This window comes from Nerophis lumbriciformis, linkage group LG19 (assembly GCF_033978685.3).
Source record: "Nerophis lumbriciformis linkage group LG19, RoL_Nlum_v2.1, whole genome shotgun sequence".
Lineage (NCBI taxonomy): Eukaryota > Metazoa > Chordata > Actinopteri > Syngnathiformes > Syngnathidae > Nerophis > Nerophis lumbriciformis.
This window is the reverse complement of record NC_084566.2, coordinates 25,560,822-25,583,925: the sequence shown is the minus strand read 5'-3', so window position 1 is coordinate 25,583,925 and position 23,104 is coordinate 25,560,822. Positions and strand designations below refer to the sequence as shown.

The window sequence follows — 23,104 nt, the reverse complement described above, 5'->3', positions numbered from 1 at the left end:
AAAAGTGCACTTTAATTTAGTGTTGTGTTGATAAGTCATCTTAGTGACGTCATGCACAAAAGTGCACTAATAGCTTGTTTTAAAATGTCTCTGACAATCTTGCACGTTCTGTTTTGGAAATGACATGAATGTTTGTGCCACTGCTTAATAACAGTTTAATAAATACAGTTTTGGTAAATTGACTTAGTTGTGATTTCCTTCTCTGCCTGAAAGTTGAAAATGAGCATATATTAATGCAGTATGAACAAGAATATTTTAATGTAGACACATAGAATCATCATACTGCTGTGATTATATGTATCAAGTGTTCATTCAAGGTTAAGGCAAAATATCGAGATATATATCGTGTATCGCGATATAGCCTTTAAAAATATCGAGATATTTTAAAAAAGCCACATCGCCCAGCCCTAATGGTATCCAGCTTTAGTTAAAACTAATATATTTTTCCAAAAACAAAATCTGGTTTAGTGTTCCTTAGGATGACATTTTCATACAGCATGATTATAAAACATTATTACCTTAAAGTATGATTCACATTCAGAATTTTCCATCCTTCTATATATGGTAGTTGGAGTTGCAGACAACTTCATTACTGCTAAATAGCAGTTTTCAGTTATGTCAGAGAAGATGCAGAATATGCTTTAACATTAAGTGGTGAAACTTCCTATAAGAGGACAGCTGTAGCGCTGTATTCTGAGGATCATGTCATATTTAATTTCAACTTTTTTTTTTTTTTTAAATGGTCCTCAGTAGTCACGTACAAATTTGTGTGAATTTTGCAAAATTATTTAAATTTGGTCCCCATGAACCATAGTAACTCTTTTTCCCCAGGGTCTCCAGTATGATCAGCACATGACTTCATCAATCCAGAGATTTAAAGACGTGTATGAGCTAACTGGTCAGTGGCCATTTTACCAAAAAAATTTTATGCCTCCACAACCCGTAGAAAGGGTGGTCCCAACAAGTGATGACCAAAAACTTGGTGCCCATTCCAAATGATAACCAGTGTGTGTGTGTGTGTGTGTGTGTGTGTGTGTGTGTGTGTGTGTGTGTGTGTGTGTGTGTGTGTGTGTGTGTGTGTGTGTGTGTGTTTGTGCTCACAGTCATTTAATTGACATTTAATGAGCTTGTTCGGAGCTTAATGAAACCACGAAAAGCTGCCTAGTGTGCGTCTGTGTGTGTGTGTATATATGTATGTACATATGTATGTGAGACCTTCATGCACAGCTGAGGGTCCAACAATCAGCTCCGCTGTCCTCAGCAGGAATGCATGACTGAATACTGTGTGCGTGTGCGCGTGGGTATGTGCATATGGGGACATCGTTGATTAGTTAAAGTGTAATTTAAATTCGGATAAGCGATAGAAAATGGATGGATGGATGGATGAAATTAAAATTAGAATTGAGATTTATTATTGGGACAGAAGGTTGACTTCAGGATTTAGCAGGTTTGTGTTTGTTTCGATGTCGGTTGACTTCTAAAACTGTCACTCACTCTAAGAACAGGAGACGCCTGTTTGCCAACGTGTGTGTGGGGGTCGGGGGGAATAGGGGTGTGTATTTGATGGGACATACAATGGCTACTGTGTATGTGTGTGTGTGTGTGTAGTTAAAGAGGTAGTCATAGATACTAACACACTGCCTCACAAGTACAAAGAGAGCTGTATGCCCCCTCCGACACACGGACACACACACACATGCAATGCAGTGTGATGTCATGTTTTTGAGCTAATCCATGAGCACAAGAAGACAAGAAAGAAAAAACCAAAAAACATCTGCTTTACAGTAGAAGTAGCACTTTGCATTGTGGGAAATTTGCAATGCACGAGCACATTTCAATTCACTTTTTGTTTGAGACAAAGTGTATGGTTGCACTTTCTTGAACTACTTGGTGCACTTATCTAATCCAGAATGAGTCCATATTTACTAAATTAAAACATTAAATATTTTTTATTCACACTGAGCTCATGTTTGACATGTGATTTTTGTCGGTTATGCCCCCGCGGGAAGAAGAACACCCCCACCCGTGGAATTTATTAAATTGATGAACATCTGCCCCCAATGAATGAATATAAACACACTACTCTACTGCTGGAGCATCCTGAAAGTGGCATCAAGAAACATTCCCACTTTTATGAGCATTGCTTTGGCTCACACACACGTCCTGCCATTCCTTGCGGAAACACACACACACACACACACACACACACACACACACACGCACACACACACAAGCACACAGATGTTGGCCTGGCCTGAAGTGAGGCATCTGTCGCTGGTCGTCAGCGAGCACATTCCTCGCCTACAGACACACACTCAAAAGTATAAAAATATATACAAAATCATGCCTTTGCGCTCACACACACACACACATACACAAACGCACATTATACCTTCCTAAAACAGTTCTAACACAGCCTAAACACTACACATGTTTGATGGCCAACAAAGGACGCCTGATTAGGCGCACACAAATAGGCCGTGACTGTGAAGATCCCATGGTGCAGCATCAGGCCCGATGGCGTTCATCAGCTGACGAGAAACAAAAGCGGAGGCTTGGATTGGACGACACATGATGTGTGTGACCCTGTGAGCATCAAGCATGTACGTCAACGTTAACATGCGGGACGTATTTGACTGAGCGCTCGCACCAACCACAAAACATTTCTTCCCTGCGGTGGACGCCACAAGGAATGATGGGAAGTTGAGTCGAGACAAGGCGGCGGCGCTGAGGTTCATGAAGGGGCAGAGCCAATCGCCATGGGGCGTGAGCATGACTGTCATGAGGCGGGCAGGTCCAATGTGAGTTGTGGATTTTGTTGTTGTTGTTGTTGCTAGAACCTGCGACTGCTGGTGCACACTGCTGGTTTTTTTAGACTCAAAAATTGCTAACACAGCAGAAGAAGCTATACTGGTAATACAATTAAATGTATGAAAAGATTGATGAAGTGCAAACTTAAATTATATATGTATATACTATATATATATATATATATATATATATATATATATATATATATATATATATATATATATATACATACAGTTCAGGCTAAAAGTTTGGACACACCTTCTCATTCAATGCATTTTCTTTCTTTTCATGACTATTTACATTGTAGATTGTCACTGAAGGCATCAAAACTATGAATGAACACATGTGGAGTTATGTACTTAACAAAAAAAAGGTGAAATAACTGAAAACATGTTTAATATTTTAGTTTCTTCAAAATAAGGGGAACTAAAAAGATTTAAACACCTGCTATGTCTTCTTATTCTCTGGCAGACCGTACGAGTTGTGTGTTTATAAGCGAGGGCACACAATAATTATAATAATAATTATATTTGAGGAGATCTAAAAAAATAAAAATAAGTATGGGAAACACTGGATGGTCTAAGTGCACTTTAGGGTACTGATCGTATACCCAGCGTGACTCCACTTATGCACTTAAAAGACTAAGTGTAAGTACTCAAGTTCTTCCATTAACAAACAATGTTTGAAAACAAATGCTCTCAAAAACAACAAATTAACTAATGTGATTAATCACAAAAAATATTGCATTAATAATGTACAGTTGCAGAATAATCATGCAGTGTACATGCGCTTTTACCTTAATCAGGGATGGTTACCTGAAAGGTGCCACAGGTTGTTACACATTCAGTGATCAGGTCAATGCATACGACGAGTGAGGAGACTTTTGTGCTCGCTGGCAAATTTCACTTCAAAATACACGCAGTTGAGACGAGATAATATTGTTACAAAATGTTTAGCAAATTAATGTGGTGCATTCAAGTACAACATTTTAAAGAATTGCATTTGTGTCCAAATATTGGGCTCCTTTTGTAAGTTAATTTGAATTATGCGAGCGAGTAAGAGCCTGTGATTAATCACGATTAATCCAAATTAAAAACTGTGATTAATCAGATTTTTTTTTTATTATCATTTGACAGCACTAGTGAGGCGGCAGGAAACATCCAAGTCCTAGTTTGGCATCCTGTCATTTTGGCATGAGTGTTGAACAGAAGGACTGAACATATGGAGAGCAAGGCATCATGGGACACGCTTGTTAAGAAATAACAAGCAACCTTCACGAGTTGGTCGGTGCAACACAAAGCGTCAACATTGTGACGGCGTCTCACTGCATGACACACTCTTTATGAAGGACTTGGAGCGTTTATTTGCGAGGACACCATCACACATCTAAAGCTTCTTCCTGATCCAAAAACACAACAATGAGTCCCGCAGCTTGGATCATGCCGTTGAAGCAAAAACATGACAGTAGCTTCACGTGCGCACGCAAACACGTGTCAACAGCATAAGGAGACAGGAAGTCACGGGGATGAAATCGTCCACCTCCACGGTGACCATCTGCCTCCACTCACACGTGAAAGCTTCCAAAAGACGCAAAAAAACAACGAGACCTGAAGAAAGACTTGAAGGACTAACTTTAAGAAGACCGCACTCGCAAGAGGACATGATGGAGACACTTGATTAAGAACACAATATGATGACAGCCAACGCTAAAATGCCTTGAAACGATAAGTTATCAGCCAGCAGATGTTTTAGTCACATTGTCAAAACTAAAGCGTCCATCACTTCCATCAAAGTTTGTTGATACTTGTTTGCGCTATAAAAGTCACACCCTCTTGCCATGTGTGTGTGTGTGTGTGTGTGTGTGTGTGTGTGTGTGTCTGTGTGTGTGTGTGTGTGTGTGTGTGTGTGTGTGTCCCATCCTGCACATCCATAATCCTTTTTATCTAGAACACCCTGGATTCACACAGGTTTTGTTTTTTCGTACTGTTTAGCGACTTTCTCCGCTTGTTTCCTCAAATAAAGTTCTTGACCACGGCCTTCCCCCCTTCCACTCTCAAAATGATTAAAGGTCACCAGCTGGGGGTGTCCAAGCCGTTCAGCAGGCAAAGTTAACAAGCTAAACACACTTTAAAAATATTCAAGAAATTTTAGTGTACACACACATGCACATATACATTTATACACATATATATATGCATATATTTATATATATATATTTATATATATATATATATATATATATATATATATATATATTTATATATACACACACACACACACACAAACATATACACACATATACTCATATATACATACATATATATATATACACACGTATATACATATACATGCATACATATACACATATACAGTATATACATATACAAATATACAGTATATATATATATATATATATATATCCATCTTCTTCCGCTTATCCGATAATAATTATTATCATCATCATTATACACACCGGCCCTAAGACACATGTTCCCTGTGTCAAAATAATTGGCCAGGACTGATGTAGATCTAGTCCCTAAAAGGTGATTCTTCCAAAGATAATTTTAAAAAAAACTAAAATGGATGAAACGTATTTCATTGCGGTGAACAAAACAGATCTCTTTTACTATATTTTCCACCTCAAAAAAAGCACTCTGATATAAAAAATAAACATGGTAGAGACCGGATAGTTTGGTGAGGTCCTCAGCGATGCAGCGCCGCTGAGAAGACATCAAACTTGACTAAATAGAGAGGGTAATTAGATTTGCCAGTGGGGAGCAACACCTCCGGGGCGAGGTGGCGCATTTAGTTTTTATAGAGTAAGAGACATGTCACACCATGAAGCAGCGACCGCGCTGAGGATGGCTGACAGCTACAGCCAAAACTGGAAGCAGGCATTATTTGCTTCTAAAAAACTATTAGTCTGCAAACAAGAATCCACAGAGTAGGGAGGGCGGTTTAATGTCTGGCGATTCAACTGCGAGGTTGATAGTCGAAGCAGACTTCTCCGAATTTGAAGATAGCCCAAAAACACAGTTTACTTATGGAAGTGTACTGATGGAAATCTTTCATTTGAAACATTTTCCTCTCATGTTTTGATGACTGTCATTATGATGCCGTTTTAGCGTTAGCATTAGCATTCTTATTAGCATGGTGAGACTGTTGTCACCGGAGTCGAGTGCAAAGTTTCCAGACTGGGAAAATCCCTCTTTGGAATGTAGTGCACACTCGCATGCACAGTGGAGAATAAATTCAGACCAAAATAGAAAGTAGGATTCCTGGCTCTGTGTGTGTGTGTGTGTGTGTGTGTGTGTGTGTGTGTGTGTGTGTGTGTGTGTGTGTGTGTGTGTGTGTGTGTGTGTGTGTGTGTGTGTGTGTGTGTGATTGTGAGGGTTTGGGGGGCAGCATTGACTGCAGCACTAAAGACTTGCTTGCTTGTGGAAGCAAACAAAACAAAGTGTAACATGAGACCAGGACAAAGACTCATGGGAGAAGACGGACTGTGGAGGGGAATGAATGGAGGCGGCGCAAACCAAGGCTAAAAGTGAATACTGATTGTTTTCTTGTTGGGTTAAAGAGGAGACAATGATGAAATGATGGAGGGTGCTTTTTTTGGAAAGCAGTGAAACAATCATCAGCGAGGAAGGGTCAGACGGGCCAGGGAACTGGTCGCCCCTATCATCCATCTTCATCATCACGTCAGCTTCCACACTACGACGTTTTGCCTACTCACATTCAAAGTGATGACGGAGGACAAAAGAGTTGATCCTTCTTCTTTTCTTTTGCGGGTGAAAAGCTGCAAAACAGATGATGCTCAACCGGACAACTTTATTCCCTCTTCTCAGATGCTTCTTTTCGTATAACTTTCCCACAGTCTGAACAACTTTTTGTTTCATCGAACACTTCATGTCTCCACTGATGCACTTTCGACTATTGAACATGAGTGTGCCATCAGTACTGGGACGTTGTCGTCAAAACACTCAAAATGATGAGTGTGTAGTGATGGACTCTTACCACCCTCAATAGTCGCAAACTTGGCTACGTAGAGGAAGGGGTGGGACTGGCTTGAGTGGTTTCATTCCACCAATAAAAAGAAGAGAAGAAGGTGAATATTGCAGTATTGTTATTTCACGTACGTGTATTACGACAATAGTGGATTTGGGACAGCACTACACGGTCAACATTCACACACTCGGCACCAAGTACGCACTGTACACAGTGTACGTATTCAAGTGTACAGACAAGTATTCCATTTGACATGACAGTCAAGAGTATGGATTTTGCGTGTGGGACATATCAGGTCGATGACAATATAGCATAACTAACTCAACAAAAAGACTTCAATTGAGGACAGGTTTTTTGGGGTAATTACCCTTCTTTGTGCACCAATCAACACACTAGTGAAGTGAAGTGAAGTGAATTATATTTATATAGCGCTTTTTCTCTAGTGTCTCAAAGTGCTTTACATAGTGAAACCCAATATCTAAGTTACATTTAAACCAGTGTGGGTGGCACTGGGAGCAGGTGGGTAAAGTGTCTTTCCCAAGGACACAACGGCAGTGACTAGGATGGAGGAAGCGGGGATCGAACCTGGAACCCTCAAGTTGCTGGCACGGCCACTCTACCAACCAAGCTATACCGCCCCAAGTGTGTAGTGTGTAGCTCCGCCCCCTTGTGTGGCACAGATCAGTTCCTTTGAACTGTCATGTGACCTCATGTGAACTTGGCACCAACACAGTATATATCAATATCTTAAAGTGGTTTAGCATCTCCTTTAAAGAGGTGCGCCCCTCCCCCCTGTGTTGGCATCACTGAACACGTCAGGGCAAAGACACCCGAGCGCCTTGCCCCACCTGTCTAACATGGCGACAGGTTTATTTACATATGTATAAGCGCCACCTGGCAGCGCTCCAGACGACCAACCGTCTTTCCCGAGGCTGGTTGGGGTGTGGCGTCGGGAAAGGCTGGTTTCCCCACACGGCAAGGAAGGCAAGGCCTGTAGCGGAGCGCAACACTGCCTGCTTTTATGTCATGTGACCGTTCCGAGTCCACATTGCGCCAACATTCCTCCAGCTGAGATTTTTTACGTTCTGCGGTGTCCAACTTTCCGCAAACGTACGGCGAGTTGGCGTGGCAGAGGTTCTGCATCCGTGACACGTTGCTCAGGGAGCCACAAATCATGAGCACTTCCTGGCAGGCTGGCGGCCGGCTGGACTCTACGCCGCCTCCGGCTCATCGAACACGGCGCCAAACGTCTGACGGGCCAAAAGACGTCAGCAGCGAGCGGGCCAGAGCGCTGTCGTTAACATTGACGCTGCGGCCGGAGCTTGACTTCCAAGATGAAGGAACTCTGAGGAAGATTCCGGAGAGAAAGGCACAGATGGAATTCATCACCGCCCTCCCCCCTGACCCAGTGGTACCAGCGCCAGAAGAAGCGTCAGCAAGGAGCTGAGGCACAAACAAAACGCTGACACAGCATCGTGGAAAATATCTGTCACAAAATTGTGGTCCAATGGTGACTTATGGACATAAGACGCTCAAAAGACAGTCGGGGTGAAAGCTGGTTGTTTATGTTGGCGTGCGTGAGTGTGACATGAGACGCTGATGACCTCTTCAAACTGCGTTATTTCAGCTGATTAAATCTGGACACCCGCCTGACTTGACCCACCATGTCCCTGCAACCTACTGCTTCCCCTATTCATGATCCTCAACATCAACTAAAATATACACACCCAATGAATAAACTTTCAGCAATAGTGATTGATTATAACCATAAAGGTCAAAGGCCATCTAATTTCAAGTTAATTCCCATTATACAGTGGGCAGCACGGTGGCACAGGGGTTAGTGCATGTGCCTCACAATACGAAGGTTCTGAGTAGTCCTGGGTTCGATCCTGCGCTCGGGATCTTTCTGTGTGGAGTTTGCATGTTCTCCCCGTGACTGCGTGGGTTCCCTCCGGGTACTCCGGCTTCCTCCCACCTCCAAAGTCATGCACCTGGGGATAGGTTGATTGGCAACACTAAATTGGCCCTAGTGTGTGAATGTAAATGTGAATGTTGTCTGTCTATATGTGTTGGCCTTGTGATGAGGTGGCGACTTGTCCAGGGTGTACCCCGCCTTCCGCCCATGTGCAGCTGAGATAGGCTCCAGCACCCCCCGCGACCCCAAAAGGGACAAGCGATAGAAAATAGATGGATGGATGGATCCCATTATACAAACTACCCCCCATCCTCATCAACCTTTTCCTCATCCAAGCAATGCCTATCTGAGTTCTTTAATGATGCAATCAAAACAAAAAAAAATGTCCATCAACCCCCCTCTAACTTTAACATTGACACCCTGACAAGAACAACATGGCGGACAAGAGAAGCACACTCCAAAGTTCTCCGAAGTCCAACAACCCTAAAATCAGAAGGGGTGTGTATGTAAGGACTGCACGATTAATCAACATCGTATCGACATTGAGGTTTTAATCATTGAGATTACGTTTTTTTCCCCGCCGTCACCGGCATTTGAGTGGCAGACATGTTCACCAATCAGAATTGTTGAGCCTCGTGTTTGTTCGTCTCTCGCTCCAAACAGGAAGAACGACGTCTCAGTCTGTGCATCGCTCTCAACACCTGAGCGTGTTTATTTAACAGTAGAATTAACTGAACACAGCGAGCCCTCTTTTCAGTTATTCACAATCTTTGTTTTGGTGAGCGCAGAGCGGGGCGCCGTGTCGCTATACAATCGGTCCGCGCATGCACAAGGACTACGTCATTTCCGTCAACTTGTTTTACGGCAGTTATTTTCTTGCACGCCGACCATGGTTTTCTTTTTTGTAATCGTTATTTGAATAACAATGTCATATAAAATATAACATACAAAACAATACAAATATTACTTAAGATTACAGTATTTATTTTGAGACTGTACAGAAACCTGAACGATGTGCTCAGCAGCCTTATAAATGGGAAAGAAATCTATTTTTTAAAAACTTTATTTACAACAAATACATCAATTCACAATACTAATCATTTAAAAATCTATTTTTTGTCAGGCCGCAGACATAGATTTAGGTTACAGTAAGTAATCAACATTTAAAAAAATAAATTACACTATGGGAGTCAGTGGCGCCCCTGTGCGTCATACAGAGTAGATATGTCCGGTATTGGCTTTTTTGCCGATATTCCAATATTGTCCAACTCTTAATTACCAATTCCGATATTAACCGATACCGATATATACAGTCTTGGAATTAACACATTATTATGCCTAATTTTGTTGTGATGCCCCGCTGGATGCATTAAACAATGTAACAAGGTTTTCCAAAATAAATCACCTCAAGTTATGGAAACAAATGCCAACATGGCACTGCCATATTTATTATTGAAGTCACAAAGTGCTTTTTTTTTTTTTTAACATGCCTCAAAACAGTAGCTTGGAATTTGGGACATGCTCTACCTGAGAGAGCATGAGGAGGTTGAGGTGGTGGGGTTAAGGTGGGGGGGTAGGCGGTAGTGGGGGGTGTATATTGTAGCGTCCCGGAAGAGTTAGTGCTGCAAGGGGTTCTGGGTATTTGTTCTGTTGTGTTTATGTTGTGTTACAGTGCGGATGTTTTCCCGAAATGTGTTTGTCATTCTTGTTTGGTGTGGGTTCACAGTGTGGCGCACATTTGTAACAGTGTTGAAGTTGTTTATACGGGCACCCTCAGTGTGACCTGTATGGCTGTTGACCAAGTATGCCTTGCATTCACTTGTGTATGTGAAAATCCGTAGATATTATGTGATTGGGCCGGCATGCAAAGGCAGTGCCTTTAAGGTTTATTGGCGCTCTGTACTTCTCCCTACGTCCGTGTACCACTTCGTACAGCGGCGTTTCAAAAAGTAATTTATTTTACTTTTTGAAACCGATACCGATAATTTCCAATATTACATTTTAAACCATTTACTGACCTCTCTAATTAGGATGATGTTAATGAGAAGGGTAATGAGAAAGAAGATGTCGATAAGAGGGTTAATTAGGCTGATGTTGATGAAAATGATGAGAATGTTCATTGAGAAGACATCTATGACAACAATAATGATAACAATGATGTTGATGAGAATGTTAATTAGGATGACAACAAAGAGAAATGTTGGTGAGAATGTTAATTGGGAAGACATTGACGATGATGACGTTAAATAGGATGATGTTAATGAGAATGATGATGAGAATGTTAATTGAGTGAAAATCATAAGAATGAAGAGAATAATAATGACAATGTTAATATGACAATTACGATGTTGCTAAGAATGTTAATTAGGTTGAGTTTTATGAGAGTGATGATGAGTGTTAATTAGGATGATGTTAATGAGAAGGGTCATGAGAAAGAAGATGTCGATAAGAGGGTTAATTAGGCTGATGTTGGGGAAAATTATGCGAATGTTCATTGGATGACGTCAACAACAGTGATGATAACAATGATGTTGATGAGAATGTTAATTAGGATGATAAGGAGAAATGTTGGTGAGAATGTTAATTGGGAAGACATTGACAATGACAACGTTAAATAGGATGTTAATGAGAATGATGATGAGAATGTTAATTGAGTGAACATTATAAGAATGAAGAGAATAATAATGATGTGAATGTTAATATGAGAATGCTAATTGGGATGATGAGAATGAAGATGATGAGAATGTTATTTGTGAAGATGTTGACGATGATGGGAATCTTGATTAGGATAAAGATGAAAATGATCATGTTAATCAGAATTATGATTATGAGAATGATGAAAATAATGAAGATGAAAACGTTAATTAGGATAATGTTGAAGAGAATTCTACAGTAAGTAGGATGACGTTGATGCAAGGAATGTCAATTGAGGATAATGATGAGAATATCAATTCTAACAATGATTATGAGAATGATGATTGAGAATATTGATCAACCTGATGTGATGGGAGAATGATGTTGGTGAGGGTTCGCCCACGTTTGTCATGTATTGGGGGGTTGAGGGGGGATGCCTTGCCTTACCACAGAAATCTGCAAATGTCAGCGCCGTCTACTCTCACTTAACATTGGGTCACGTCAGTATCCATCACTCGGGGGAATCCAAGATGGCAGCAGGTGTTACTTGGTAAAAACCTGTGGACATTCAAAGTCACTGCAAGGAGGAGGAGAAGGAATGACGTCTCCATGGTAACAGTCGGGATCTCGGGTGGCCTCATGCACAGGACCCCAAAATGGACGTTGTTGAAGAAAACAAGCGGTGTCACCTGTCACAACTATTTAGACGTTTATGATCCAGTTGGACCTTTCAAACATGTCTACTTCATATCACAATGAGGTGAGGAAGACAAAAAGATGAAGATGAAGCTCCGCCACCCCAGGACAGATGATGCGTGGAAATGAGAAATGAGGTCAAAGTCTGCGGGGGGGCTGGAAGCTCAGCAAGTAAATAATGCAGCGGGTCATGTGACCCCATTTCCATGCTTGTTTATATGCAGCGGCACTAAAAGGAAGGAAGGTGCTGGAATGTATGTCATCTTTTATAACCCCCCCCCCCTTAACCAGTTTCCCTCAGCTTCAGGAATCAGCTGATGGAATGTTTTAGCAAGGATGGAGTGAAATACGACACCACGCTACCAACGACGTGACGTATCCACGGAAGGAAGAAGAGCTTGATGGGAAAATCAATATGAACGCCGCCTGCTGGGATGCTACCGAGAAACGCCGCGACGTGATGGAGGTCGTCACGAGGAAGCTGCTGGAGGGTTCTTTCCAAGAGGAAGGCTCTTTTGCCCAAGTTCATTGAATGCACTTTTGTTCCACCTCGTTTGACACAAAGTCAAGTACTGGAAATACTCTAGAAGAAATGTACCCAACCAAGACCACCAAGGCTGTTCTTCCTCTTCAGGCCTAAAAAGTTATTCTGGTTGAATGCTTACATTGAAATCTCAATAAAAAGCTTATTTATGTCTTAGTGAGGCATGAAATTGTCATGAATGTACACAAATAAATTAGACCTACAACATATCACGCTGGGCATCTTGTTTGATGGCATTTATGTGGCGTGAAAAGCTTCCACTAATAATGCCAGCTCAAATGGAAATGCTTTGAAAACTTGATGACGGGAAGTTGACATGTGGCGTCACTCTTCAATCAGTGCACGTAAGAATATTTTGATGTTCATTTCGTCAGTTAGTGCAGCATTCTGCTCCAAAAAAACATACTTTCAATCTTATTTCTACTCAAATGTGTGGTTAATATCCTTAAAATGGATCACCGCACTCAGGATGTAATGTTTCATCAGAACCTCTCCTCCAACACAACTTCAACTTGACCTGTCACCTCTAGACCTTCTCCAACCAACCGAGCCACAGAGGCGAAGCAGGCCGAGCAGAACCACCAAGTTCGGCGGGCGAATTCGGGCACTCACCTTCGGATAACTCCAACTCCAGCTCGGCCAGTTTCGCCCGAACCTCCACGGGTATTGACGCTGGGTCCCGGTCCGCCATTCCGCCGTCGTCGTCAGGCGCCTTAAATGGGCTTCTGGAGCCTCGTTGGGCTGCTTTTGCCTTTCGTCAAATTCTCTCGAAAATACACCAAAAAAATGAGAGTCCAATCCTCGATGCTTGAATGCTGCAGCAACGCTGCTTTGCTCGCCTCCTGGAGTCATCAAGTTCGCAACGTTGTGTGGCAGCAACTTCCGGTGTTTCAGCTAACAAAATAAGAGCAACGTTTACGCTGCAGCACAACGTACACACAACTATGAAAAGACGCCTCTGCGTTTCCCGGGTATGGTTCTGACTACTGCTAACTTTACACGCCTGACAGGTTCCATCCACTTTTTATTGTTTCTAAATAATCCACTTGGCTACGTCTAAATGTCACCATCATGCATTTTGAATACATGTAGAGATCATCACAAAAATACAAAAAGACTGCTTTGTTCGGGAGTTAAAAGAAACGTTTCTTGAAAGTGAACCCAATATTTCCTTGCAGTTTACGTCATCTTTATGTTTACAAGTTTAGACAGCAGCTGTTTATTCTCTGGTTCCCCCTAGTGGATAACTGTGGGAAAAGTTTTTGTTTTTTTTAAAGTAATTTTTGAAAATAACTGTCAAACTTTATAACCATTGGTGGACAATAACGCCCCCTTGCGGTAAAGAAGGAGATGTGTAACGAAGGTTGAGACTATCCCGCCATCCATTTTTCTACTGCTTGTCCCTTTTGGGGTCGCAGGGCTGCTGGAGCCTATCTCAATGAGATAGGTTGAGACTAATGCAGTCAAATTATTAATTTCTTCAGTTGAATTACACTGTTGAGATGTGACTACTCATTACAAAAATCAGAGTCCATTACTTGCTTGCATAACTTAAATTACCTTGAGACCCCAATATGCAACTGCAATTAGGTTAAAAAGTCATACAGAAACATTTTTTAACTGAAAACACTTGTTGACAGTATTATCTCAAGTCCCATCAGGCATTATTTTTAAGCTAAATTTGCCACCGAGCACAAAAGCCAAAGTCCTCTCATTCGTCTTTACATTGACCTCAGCAACCCAAAATGTTGAAAGAGCCATATTGGACCAAAAATACAAAAAATAAATCTGTCTGGAGCCACGAAAAATGAAAAGCCGTATATAAGTCTTATAATGAAGGAAACACATGATGTAAGTGTCTATGTTAGTTATATTAGCCAACTATTAAAATTACTTTAAAAGTCTTATATAAGTGTTATAATGAAGACAACGCATGACGTGTCTATAATAGCCAACTATCAAAATGACTTTAAAAGTCTTATATAAGTGTTATAATGAAGGCAACACATGATGTGTCTATATTAGCCTTCTATCAAAAAATTAGGCATAATGTTGCAATATGTATACACAGCTAGTCTAAATAGCATTCTAGCATTGCTTAGCTTACAGTCATGCACTTGCCAAATATGCCTGATTAGCACTCCAACAAATCAATAACATCAACAAAGCGCACTTTTGTGCATTCACGCACAGTATAAAATGTTTGGTGGACAAATGAGACAAAGAAGGAGTGGAAGATTTTACATGTAAACAAAACTGTTGCATCACGGTCCACACTAAGGTGAGTCCAAGAACCGGCGAAATTAGTAGGACAATGATGTTCACCAAATACTGTCATCAGTGAAGCATACACACATACATATTAAACAGTGGACTTTCTAACAATTGGGAAGGTTTGTGTCATATTTGTCCTCAAACAAAAAACATACTGAAACAAAAAATTTAATCCCCCCCCCATTTTTTTATATTTTCAATCCTTTTTTAAAAATGCTGCAGGGAGCCACTAGGGCGGCGCTAAAGAGCCGCGGGTTGCTGACCCCCGACCTAATCACTAAAAACGCCTGCCGCCTAACCCTGTGGTTAAGGTAAACCGCATGTGTGTTCAAAATATACCAAGTGCCTAATCTGTGTTGATACATTACAAATGCAATCATTTTTTGTGGTTAATCCCAGGTTAACTTGTTCAATTTCACAGCCCTCGTTGAGTCATTCAAATAGCATCTTTGTTTTTAAATTCCATTAACATTTGTAAATAGAAAATCACTGCACACATTTTGAAGGACACACTTGTCTCCTCAACAGTGCCTAAATGTTTATTTTTTTCAGTAAGCTACATGTTTTTTTTTCCTCCAAATGAGACAATTGAACATCATGACACAAGAGTAACTTAAATTATCTATAGCCGACACAAACGCTTGATTCCAGTCTCTAATGGAAGAAAAAGGTCAATGGTAACAAAAAACTAAGAGTCCCCACATTGGCGTTAGGCGGGCCCTGATGCAGTCAACGATTGTCCACAGCTGCTAGCGTAGCGTGTATGTTAGCGCTAATGGGTTAAACCACAGTGAGTAGATAGAACCGAGTCTTGTTCCAGTCAGTCTTTGTGCATTCCTCGGGTTTTTGCATTACAAAACAAAGTTCACTGGCACTGTCAAAACGGGCCACAAGGGGGCGATATGTAGGCTTGTCCTGTAAGCCAAGGAGAGACATGGCAGCCATCTTTGTGGCAGAGTGCTTAGGTTAGTCCACACGTGCACACATTCACAGTTCAGGCCCAGGCCCAGAAAGTTCCAGTCCCATCCCATCCAGGGAAAGTGTCAATGAGTCAATCAGCAGTTCCCGCCCCTGCAGCAAGCAAAGGCTGTATGTACAGGTGACACTACCACTGGGCGTTCTCTTGTGGTCAAATGCTTTTGAAACCTCTGCCAAGAGTCAGTTTCTTGTCCACGGAGGCAACAAATGAACAATCCAATAGACACATGGGGAGGCGAGAGAGAAGATCAACATTCCATGAAGGCTTATTGTCTGTGCTTCAAATGTGGTTTACGGGTCACATGACCTCAGAAGAACAAAATGTATGACAGACGATGACATTTGGACTGGGCTCAAGGAACATGCATGGTCGAGCTCCCATGGCCTTAGCTTAGCTCAGCATAAAGACTAGAAAGGGTTTGTCTTTCAACCTTTGACCGCCGCCAAACAGCTAAAGCTATAAGTTAACAAAGAGACAAATGCTTAGCGTTGACTGGAACATAAAGTCACAAAATGTGTGCAAATGAAATAGCTTCTCGTCTTTATGCTAAGCTAACACATCTGTAGAGATCTTCTCTCACTCAAATGAAGCAGTTGAGGATGTTACAATAATGTTTGGTTTTTTTGGCTGTTTGTCATGTTTACGGGCGCCTGTGACCAAATGAAAAGTCTCGCGTGGACAAAGAAGTGATAGACGTGTTGTCCTCATGTAAACAAGAATGAAGCCACTGTGTTGACCAGGACAACAACGGGAGGAGCGACATAATGGAATGAAACAACAAAAAACCGTACAAAGTGTTCAACATAGTCCACACAAACTCCGATTAGAAAAAAACCCAACATGAAGTCTTTTTAAATCCTACGTCCAGCTCCATAGTGACATTAATAGCTCAACAAGATCAATAGATTTTTTTTTATAATGGTCATTTTGAAGGTACCTCTTATATCTTTTCTGATTATTTACAACTGTACAAGCAAAGCACACACCTCAAAGTGCATATATTTAATACAGTATTGACTCCTTTTGCATTTACAAGGTTTCATTTACGCCCCCTAAACAAAAATAACCATCCAAACTATTCTTTTTTTCACATTATACAAAAATGGGTGAAGGAAAGAAAAACGCTGATAGATTTTTTTTTTGTGTACTCTGGTTTCGTAAGACTCATCACTAAATCATCGTCTTTAGTGTGTCAGGGGATAAACTCTATGCTCATCTTGTATAAAAGTTAAGGCAAAGTCATTTTTCAAGTTTAAATAAAATTCAAGTTTCTCAAACACTGGATGGAACTCTTCTACGTGTGTTTTGTGTGGAGACCGAAAGGAACCGCACTGCTTCATCAATAAGCCATACGCAAAGAATTCAGCCATCCAAGTGCATTTCAGTCCTTCAAAAAGAAAAACAATCCAAATCAAAACTTTTCCCTCATCTCCCCAGCGGAATTACCCACAATGCTTCACACGGCAGGAAGACGTTGGCGGGACAAGCGCCATCCCGTGTGGTGTTTCATCAGTACAGTGGTTTTCTTTTGAGGGGCGACGACTTTCTCAACTAACGCAAGGGAGGGAATCTGGCTGGATGTTTGTCTTATGTACATTTGCAATGGTTGGAAGCACACATGCGGCGTGTGCCAAAGAGGCTGCTACACTCCACAGAGCGCTCAGCTTCTCTCATGCCCGCTGACCTCGAGCTCTGCCCGCAAACCTTGCATGCAAGATGTTCATCGGTCATTGCGACCTCTCGGGGGCGCTCTTTCGTCCTCTGCTACTTTCCAAAAACACCAACTCAACGTTAAATGCCACTCTACCTTCAAATTCCTGTCTAAAAAAAACTAAGAAAAGCTTCAACATCCTCCCCCAGAGGAATGACTAAACATGGTCAGCAACAGTGTTTATTTAAAAAAAAAAAAAAGAAAAAAGAAAAAAAAAAAAAGGTGCATACTGGCTCACAAAACAAAGACATCACATGACCCCTTTAGCTTGACTCCTCCTTTGCGCTCATCCTCCAAACTTCTCATCCTGAATATTTGCCTTTGTGAAAACAAACACACTGCTACTCAACTGTCACAAAAACACATCTAGCCCCACCCCCGTCTTTTGCCTACAAGGGGTGGACATATTGTGAGTAGTAAGCGTTCACCTTCTCCTTTTCTTCATCGTCGTCACCTTCATCCCACACTAAAGAAGATCCTTATGCTATGTCTCCAAGAGGTTATGGTCGATAGTAGCAGTTAAGCTCATGTCATGAACCACGCCAACAATGCTGACCATGCCAAGAGAAGAAACTAGCAGAGATGCTTAACAGAACTCCACTGATCTTACAAAATCTCCAACAAAATAGGCCAAACAACCAGATTGCATTTAGATGTTCAATCTTGCATGTGGACACAACCACGTGTAAAAACCATATCTCAGCCGAGACAAGGACCATTACTACCAAACAATTTGGCATCTGTTGCCATCATCGACAACGCCCTGGTGCTACTGCTGCTTGGAGTCATCCCGTCACAGGGAGCTTTTTGAGCCAATAATGAGATAAGAAAAAGACACTGAACATAACTAAAAATCCTAATTAAAAAGAAAAATAGAAAAAGCAAATAAATAGAATAAAAAGAAGGTGAGGGTGCTTTACATGCACAGTAAAGTGCTTTTTGTCTGCAAGCCCTGATCCAGAATGCGTGTGTGAAGCTGTAGAGTGTGGAAAGAAGAAGAATGGAGTAGCCCTGATGCATTCCTGTTTTTGAACACATCTATGCAATGAAGCGGGGGGTACTCTAGGCAAGAGGCAAGGAGTCGCCCTACAGTGGAGACTTGGGAGGGGTGTGGTGGAAATCTTTGCTGGGGGTCTTCCCTAGGTGTGGGGGTGGTGAGGCCCAGCGCCCAGTTGGCCTCCGGGTCTCCCGTGGGGGTCTCCCTGTGGCAACAGCAGCTGAGCCAGGTTTAGAGGAAGGTGGGGGACATGTCTCTCTAGCCTTGACCTCCCCTGTTGGGACGGCGGCATCAGGGCACTTCCTCTCCTCGCCTGCTGGCTTGGCCTCCTTGGGGGTCGGTGGCTGCGTCAATGTGGCCATCTCCTTTGCTCGCTGGCAGATCTCAGCGTAAGAAGGCTTTCTCTGCTCCTGACACCAAAAACACACAGTAGTCACTTGACTTTCCATTCAACAACAACCGATGACAGTGATCGCTGTCGAAGTAGGGATGTAACGATTACCGGTATAATGATAAACCACAGTAACATTTCTGACGGATGTATGTAATAAGAGGCAGGAATCTTTGGGTACCTCACAATTCAATACGATTCTTGGGGTGAGGATTCAATTCAGAATTGATTCTCAATTCAACACGATTTCCGTAACATTCTTTAGTATATAAATGACTAACACTTTTCAGAACAGGTAACAAAAGCTCCTCTTGGCTGCTGACGTACGATTTAGGCCATGTCCACACGAACACGGAGAGTTTCAAAAACGCATATTTAAGGTTAAAACGATCTCCATCCACATAAGTGTAGTTTCAAAACTGTCTGTCTACACACAAACGCATACACCTGCTGGCATGCACATTTTGTCTAATCAGAAGCCTGAAAAAAGCAGCAACAGCTGACTCAGTGGCATTACACTTCTGTTATTATGTTTATTTTGATATACTAGACCTACAATGACATGTACCTTATCTTTAAAACCAGCCTGCACGTACACAGAGCCCTGGGAACTTTATGTATCTTTTTTTTCTCCCAAAGTTTAAAGCGCACATGCACGCCTGTGCTGCTGAAACCCAACACACCTAGAATTATATTAAAGCGCACATGCACGCCTGTGCTGCTGAAACCCAACACTAATAGAATTATAACATGTTTAGCAACACGGTGATATATTACATTTGCAGTGAAGTGTACATTATTTCTAAAATCAACATGCACTAACAAGCCAAGGAAACCCTTTTGCATGTTTAAGTGCCTATATAAACCGCACGGGCGTACGTGCGCCGCTGCAAAACTCTTGTGGAATTATAAAACATTTAATCCTCGATATAGTGATATAGTACATGTGTAATGAAGTGTATAGTCTTTAACATCAGTACACACTAGAAGGAGGAGGCTACATCATGTTTTTTGTTGTTGCTTGGTCGCTTTTTTAGGCGCGTGCACGGTCGTGCCCGGCTCCATCTACACAAAAGGAAGCAACACACGTAAATTAACTTTATGATCTGTCGAAAAATAAGGACTAAAACGTGAGGTAATGTTGCACCTTTCGACGGCGATTGTATGCAAATATCTGACTGTCATTAGCGCTGGCAGGAGTGTCGCAAAGCCCATTTTGAAGTGTCTTTTTTATTTATGTTTACGTTCAAACATACAGTAAGTCCTCTTATAGTGTTTAAAGCCAGCAAGGCAGTGTGTTGAGCTTTGGAAATGACAGCACACAAGATACGCGTCATCACAAGCTCCGTTTGTGCCGTATACACGTATACACTAAGCGGAGAGTTTTGGCCAGCGTTTGCGAAAGTCTGCGTTTTTTCAAGACAAAAGTATGTGTTTGCGTGTGGACAAGAGACGGCCACTTAAAACAGTGACTTAACTACAAAGCTAAAGCTAGCGACAACGATCCATACACCCACAACACATTTCATCTGCTTGTGTTGTTGTGAACAACATCATCGATGTAGCATTAAAGTATGTATAAACAGTGGTCGCAACTGGACCCAGAAGTCATTTTTTTAAATGTTATCTCTTTAAAACATGCTAGAAAAATGCTTATCCTCTTAAAATAGGCCTTCTAATGGCCACAAACTGGATGATAATTGTTTTAAATCAGGATACAGCCGCAGCCGAAGAAAAGGAACACGGACAGACGTAGCAATTTATTGTCGACGGCAAGTTATTGAGTTCATTTTTTTTTACCATTCAATTGATTGCCTTCGGACATGTTGAAAAGGGAAACTGGAAATTGTGATGTATCATGTTGTAATTGTTTGCATGTTTGAGATAAACTTAAACCATTACTACTTTCAGCCCAGTCCTGGGATTGAATAAAATAATTTTAATGACTTTTTTCTGCTCAACATCTGACTTTTTAAACCCAAACCATGTCCAAATCAAAGACATAGCAGCATTTTTTTTTTACCAGCTCCTTCTTCTCTGCTAAGCTTGCGGCCAATTTCACATAGAGGTAGGTGTGGTTTACGGTAGAGCGCAAATCTCTACCGTGGCCAAATTTCTACCGTTTCTACCATCATACTGTGTATACCGCGCAGCCCTAATTGCAACAATAAATCTGAGGATATTTGCATTTAATTAAACATTTTATCAAATTTAATTTGACACAAAAAGCACACTACGATGGTAAAATAAGTGTAAAAGGTAAAAAACTGAATTAAAAACAAACAAGAAAGCTGAATTTAGTGTTTTTTATATTGCTATTTTTATTTAAATATATTGTTATTGCTCGTTATTTTACTTGTAGTTTTATTTGTTACAAATTCATATCCAGGTTTTTTTTTATTAAGTTTTGGTGGTACAATAAATACTCGTTTTAAAATTAATGAAATTTTGTGTAATTAATCGTGATTACAATATCAATCAATATAATCGCAATTATTATTTTTGCCATAATCGTCTAGCCCTAAAGTAAACTACATCTCCCAAAATCGCACAGAGGATTTTGGGAGATTCTCTCTCGGATTGCCAGCCCAGCGTATCACCGCGCACCCGTGTAAGTTGCCACGACTCGCTGTATAAGAGACACTATAATTTGTACTACCATTCCTTTTTCAAATCAACCATCAAGAAGAACAAGTAAGTTCAAAGTGTCCATCTCTTATGTTACGCGTTCCTTTGATTAGACCATGACACAGGACCGTAACACGAGCAGACAAACAAAACCTGGCGAAAACATAACCTCTTTGGTGTAGGAAATAAAGCGTGCCACATTCGTCTCAACTGTTCCAACAGAAGGCGCACCACACCAAGGGAAAATATATTTAAAGCCAGCGAGGCTAATCATCAATTTGTGAGGTATTAACAATATTAGAAGTTAAGTTAGCAGACACATTAACGTTTAAAATATAAAACTTGTGCACACTTTCAACTCCATTAAATCGATTACTTCGATGACAAAAAAGCTTTGATTTCTATTCTGTTTTTACGATTTATCGTTTAATGCATGTTACTAATAAAAATTTATAAAATTGGTGGCCGCAAGGACTGCCCAAACGTATAAATATCCGGACATATTTCCCGCACAGCCGCTGCAACAGAGCACACATGAAAACAGTGGTGTGTGTGATACTTTAGTTATTATCAATGCACACATTCTAAAAGTACAACTTCAATGTTGATGTGCAAGCAAAACAATCTGTCTATTTCAAGTATTTTCTCTAGAATGCGCACTGAGACTATAAAGTGGGTTTCATCTCATTTAATCAACCAAAATTATCGATAGCTGCAGTCCTACCTGCAACAATACCGTGATAATAATGATAACCGTGCTAAGAAATGTTCATGTCGCTACATCCCTATGTAGAAGGAAATCATGTCTTTCTGAACACTGAACTGACCGTGGCAGCACCGTTGACTTGCACCGACTTGCTGGCGGTGCACAGAGTACCAGGAACGCGCTCCGCAGACAGCTGCACCTCCTTCAGCTTTACCTCAGTCATCCTCACTTCTCTGAAGTAAAACCCACAACAGGAAATATTCAAACTAAAAAGTCACATAGGAGGAAAAATGCAATTGACTGTCAAGACTGCATAGTTATGGTAATGAGACATAATAATATATAACACATAACAGCTTGCAACACATGTGCGCTCCAAGAGACACAGAGTATTGAGATTACCATTTCTTCTCTCTGCAGTGCAATTATAATATAGTATACGATCCCGAGAGGGACAAGCAGTAGAAAATGCATGGTTGTATAAAATATACAGTAACAATAAGCATAAAACACAGTATAAAAAGTGTCTTACGCTGCTGGGATGGAGGGAGGCGGTGTAGGGCAGACCGTCGGGGTCCAAGTCGAGGTGGGTGTGGTCAGTGAGGGTATGAAGCTTGTGGGCATCAGAGAGGGCAAGCAAGAGGAGGGGGAAGAGGGAGGGGATGACGACGACGACGGGGGCCGAGGAGGTTCTTTGGGACATAATGAAGAAGGGGCTCCTCCAGGGCTGGAGTCAATGCCCACATTCTGTAAGACAGATACAGTAAATTCACTTATTGTAATTGTTATAAATAATATTTGCATAATAACAGT

At 41.3% G+C, this 23,104-nt stretch overlaps 2 protein-coding genes across 3 annotated transcripts in view; both read right to left on the bottom strand.

Annotated features, from left to right (window-relative positions):
- The window catches only part of LOC133618594 (disco-interacting protein 2 homolog C-like), an 83,023-nt gene extending 69,394 nt beyond the window's left edge, over positions 1-13,629 (bottom strand). For both annotated transcript variants that reach the window (XM_061979103.2, XM_061979104.2), the window contains exon 1: positions 13,218-13,629. In XM_061979103.2, coding sequence (XP_061835087.1) covers positions 13,218-13,296 — 79 coding nt within the window. In that variant the 5' untranslated portion in view covers positions 13,297-13,629. The remainder of the gene's footprint in view (positions 1-13,217) is intronic.
- A 1,748-nt stretch (positions 13,630-15,377) lies between these two features.
- Positions 15,378-23,104, bottom strand: part of larp4b (La ribonucleoprotein 4B) — a 31,124-nt gene continuing 23,397 nt past the window's right edge. The window contains exons 15-17 of the mRNA XM_061979105.2: positions 22,824-23,038; positions 22,413-22,524; positions 15,378-18,976 (exon numbers count right to left, since the gene is read on the bottom strand). Coding sequence (XP_061835089.1) covers positions 18,656-18,976; positions 22,413-22,524; positions 22,824-23,038 — 648 coding nt within the window. The 3' untranslated portion in view covers positions 15,378-18,655. The remainder of the gene's footprint in view (positions 18,977-22,412; positions 22,525-22,823; positions 23,039-23,104) is intronic.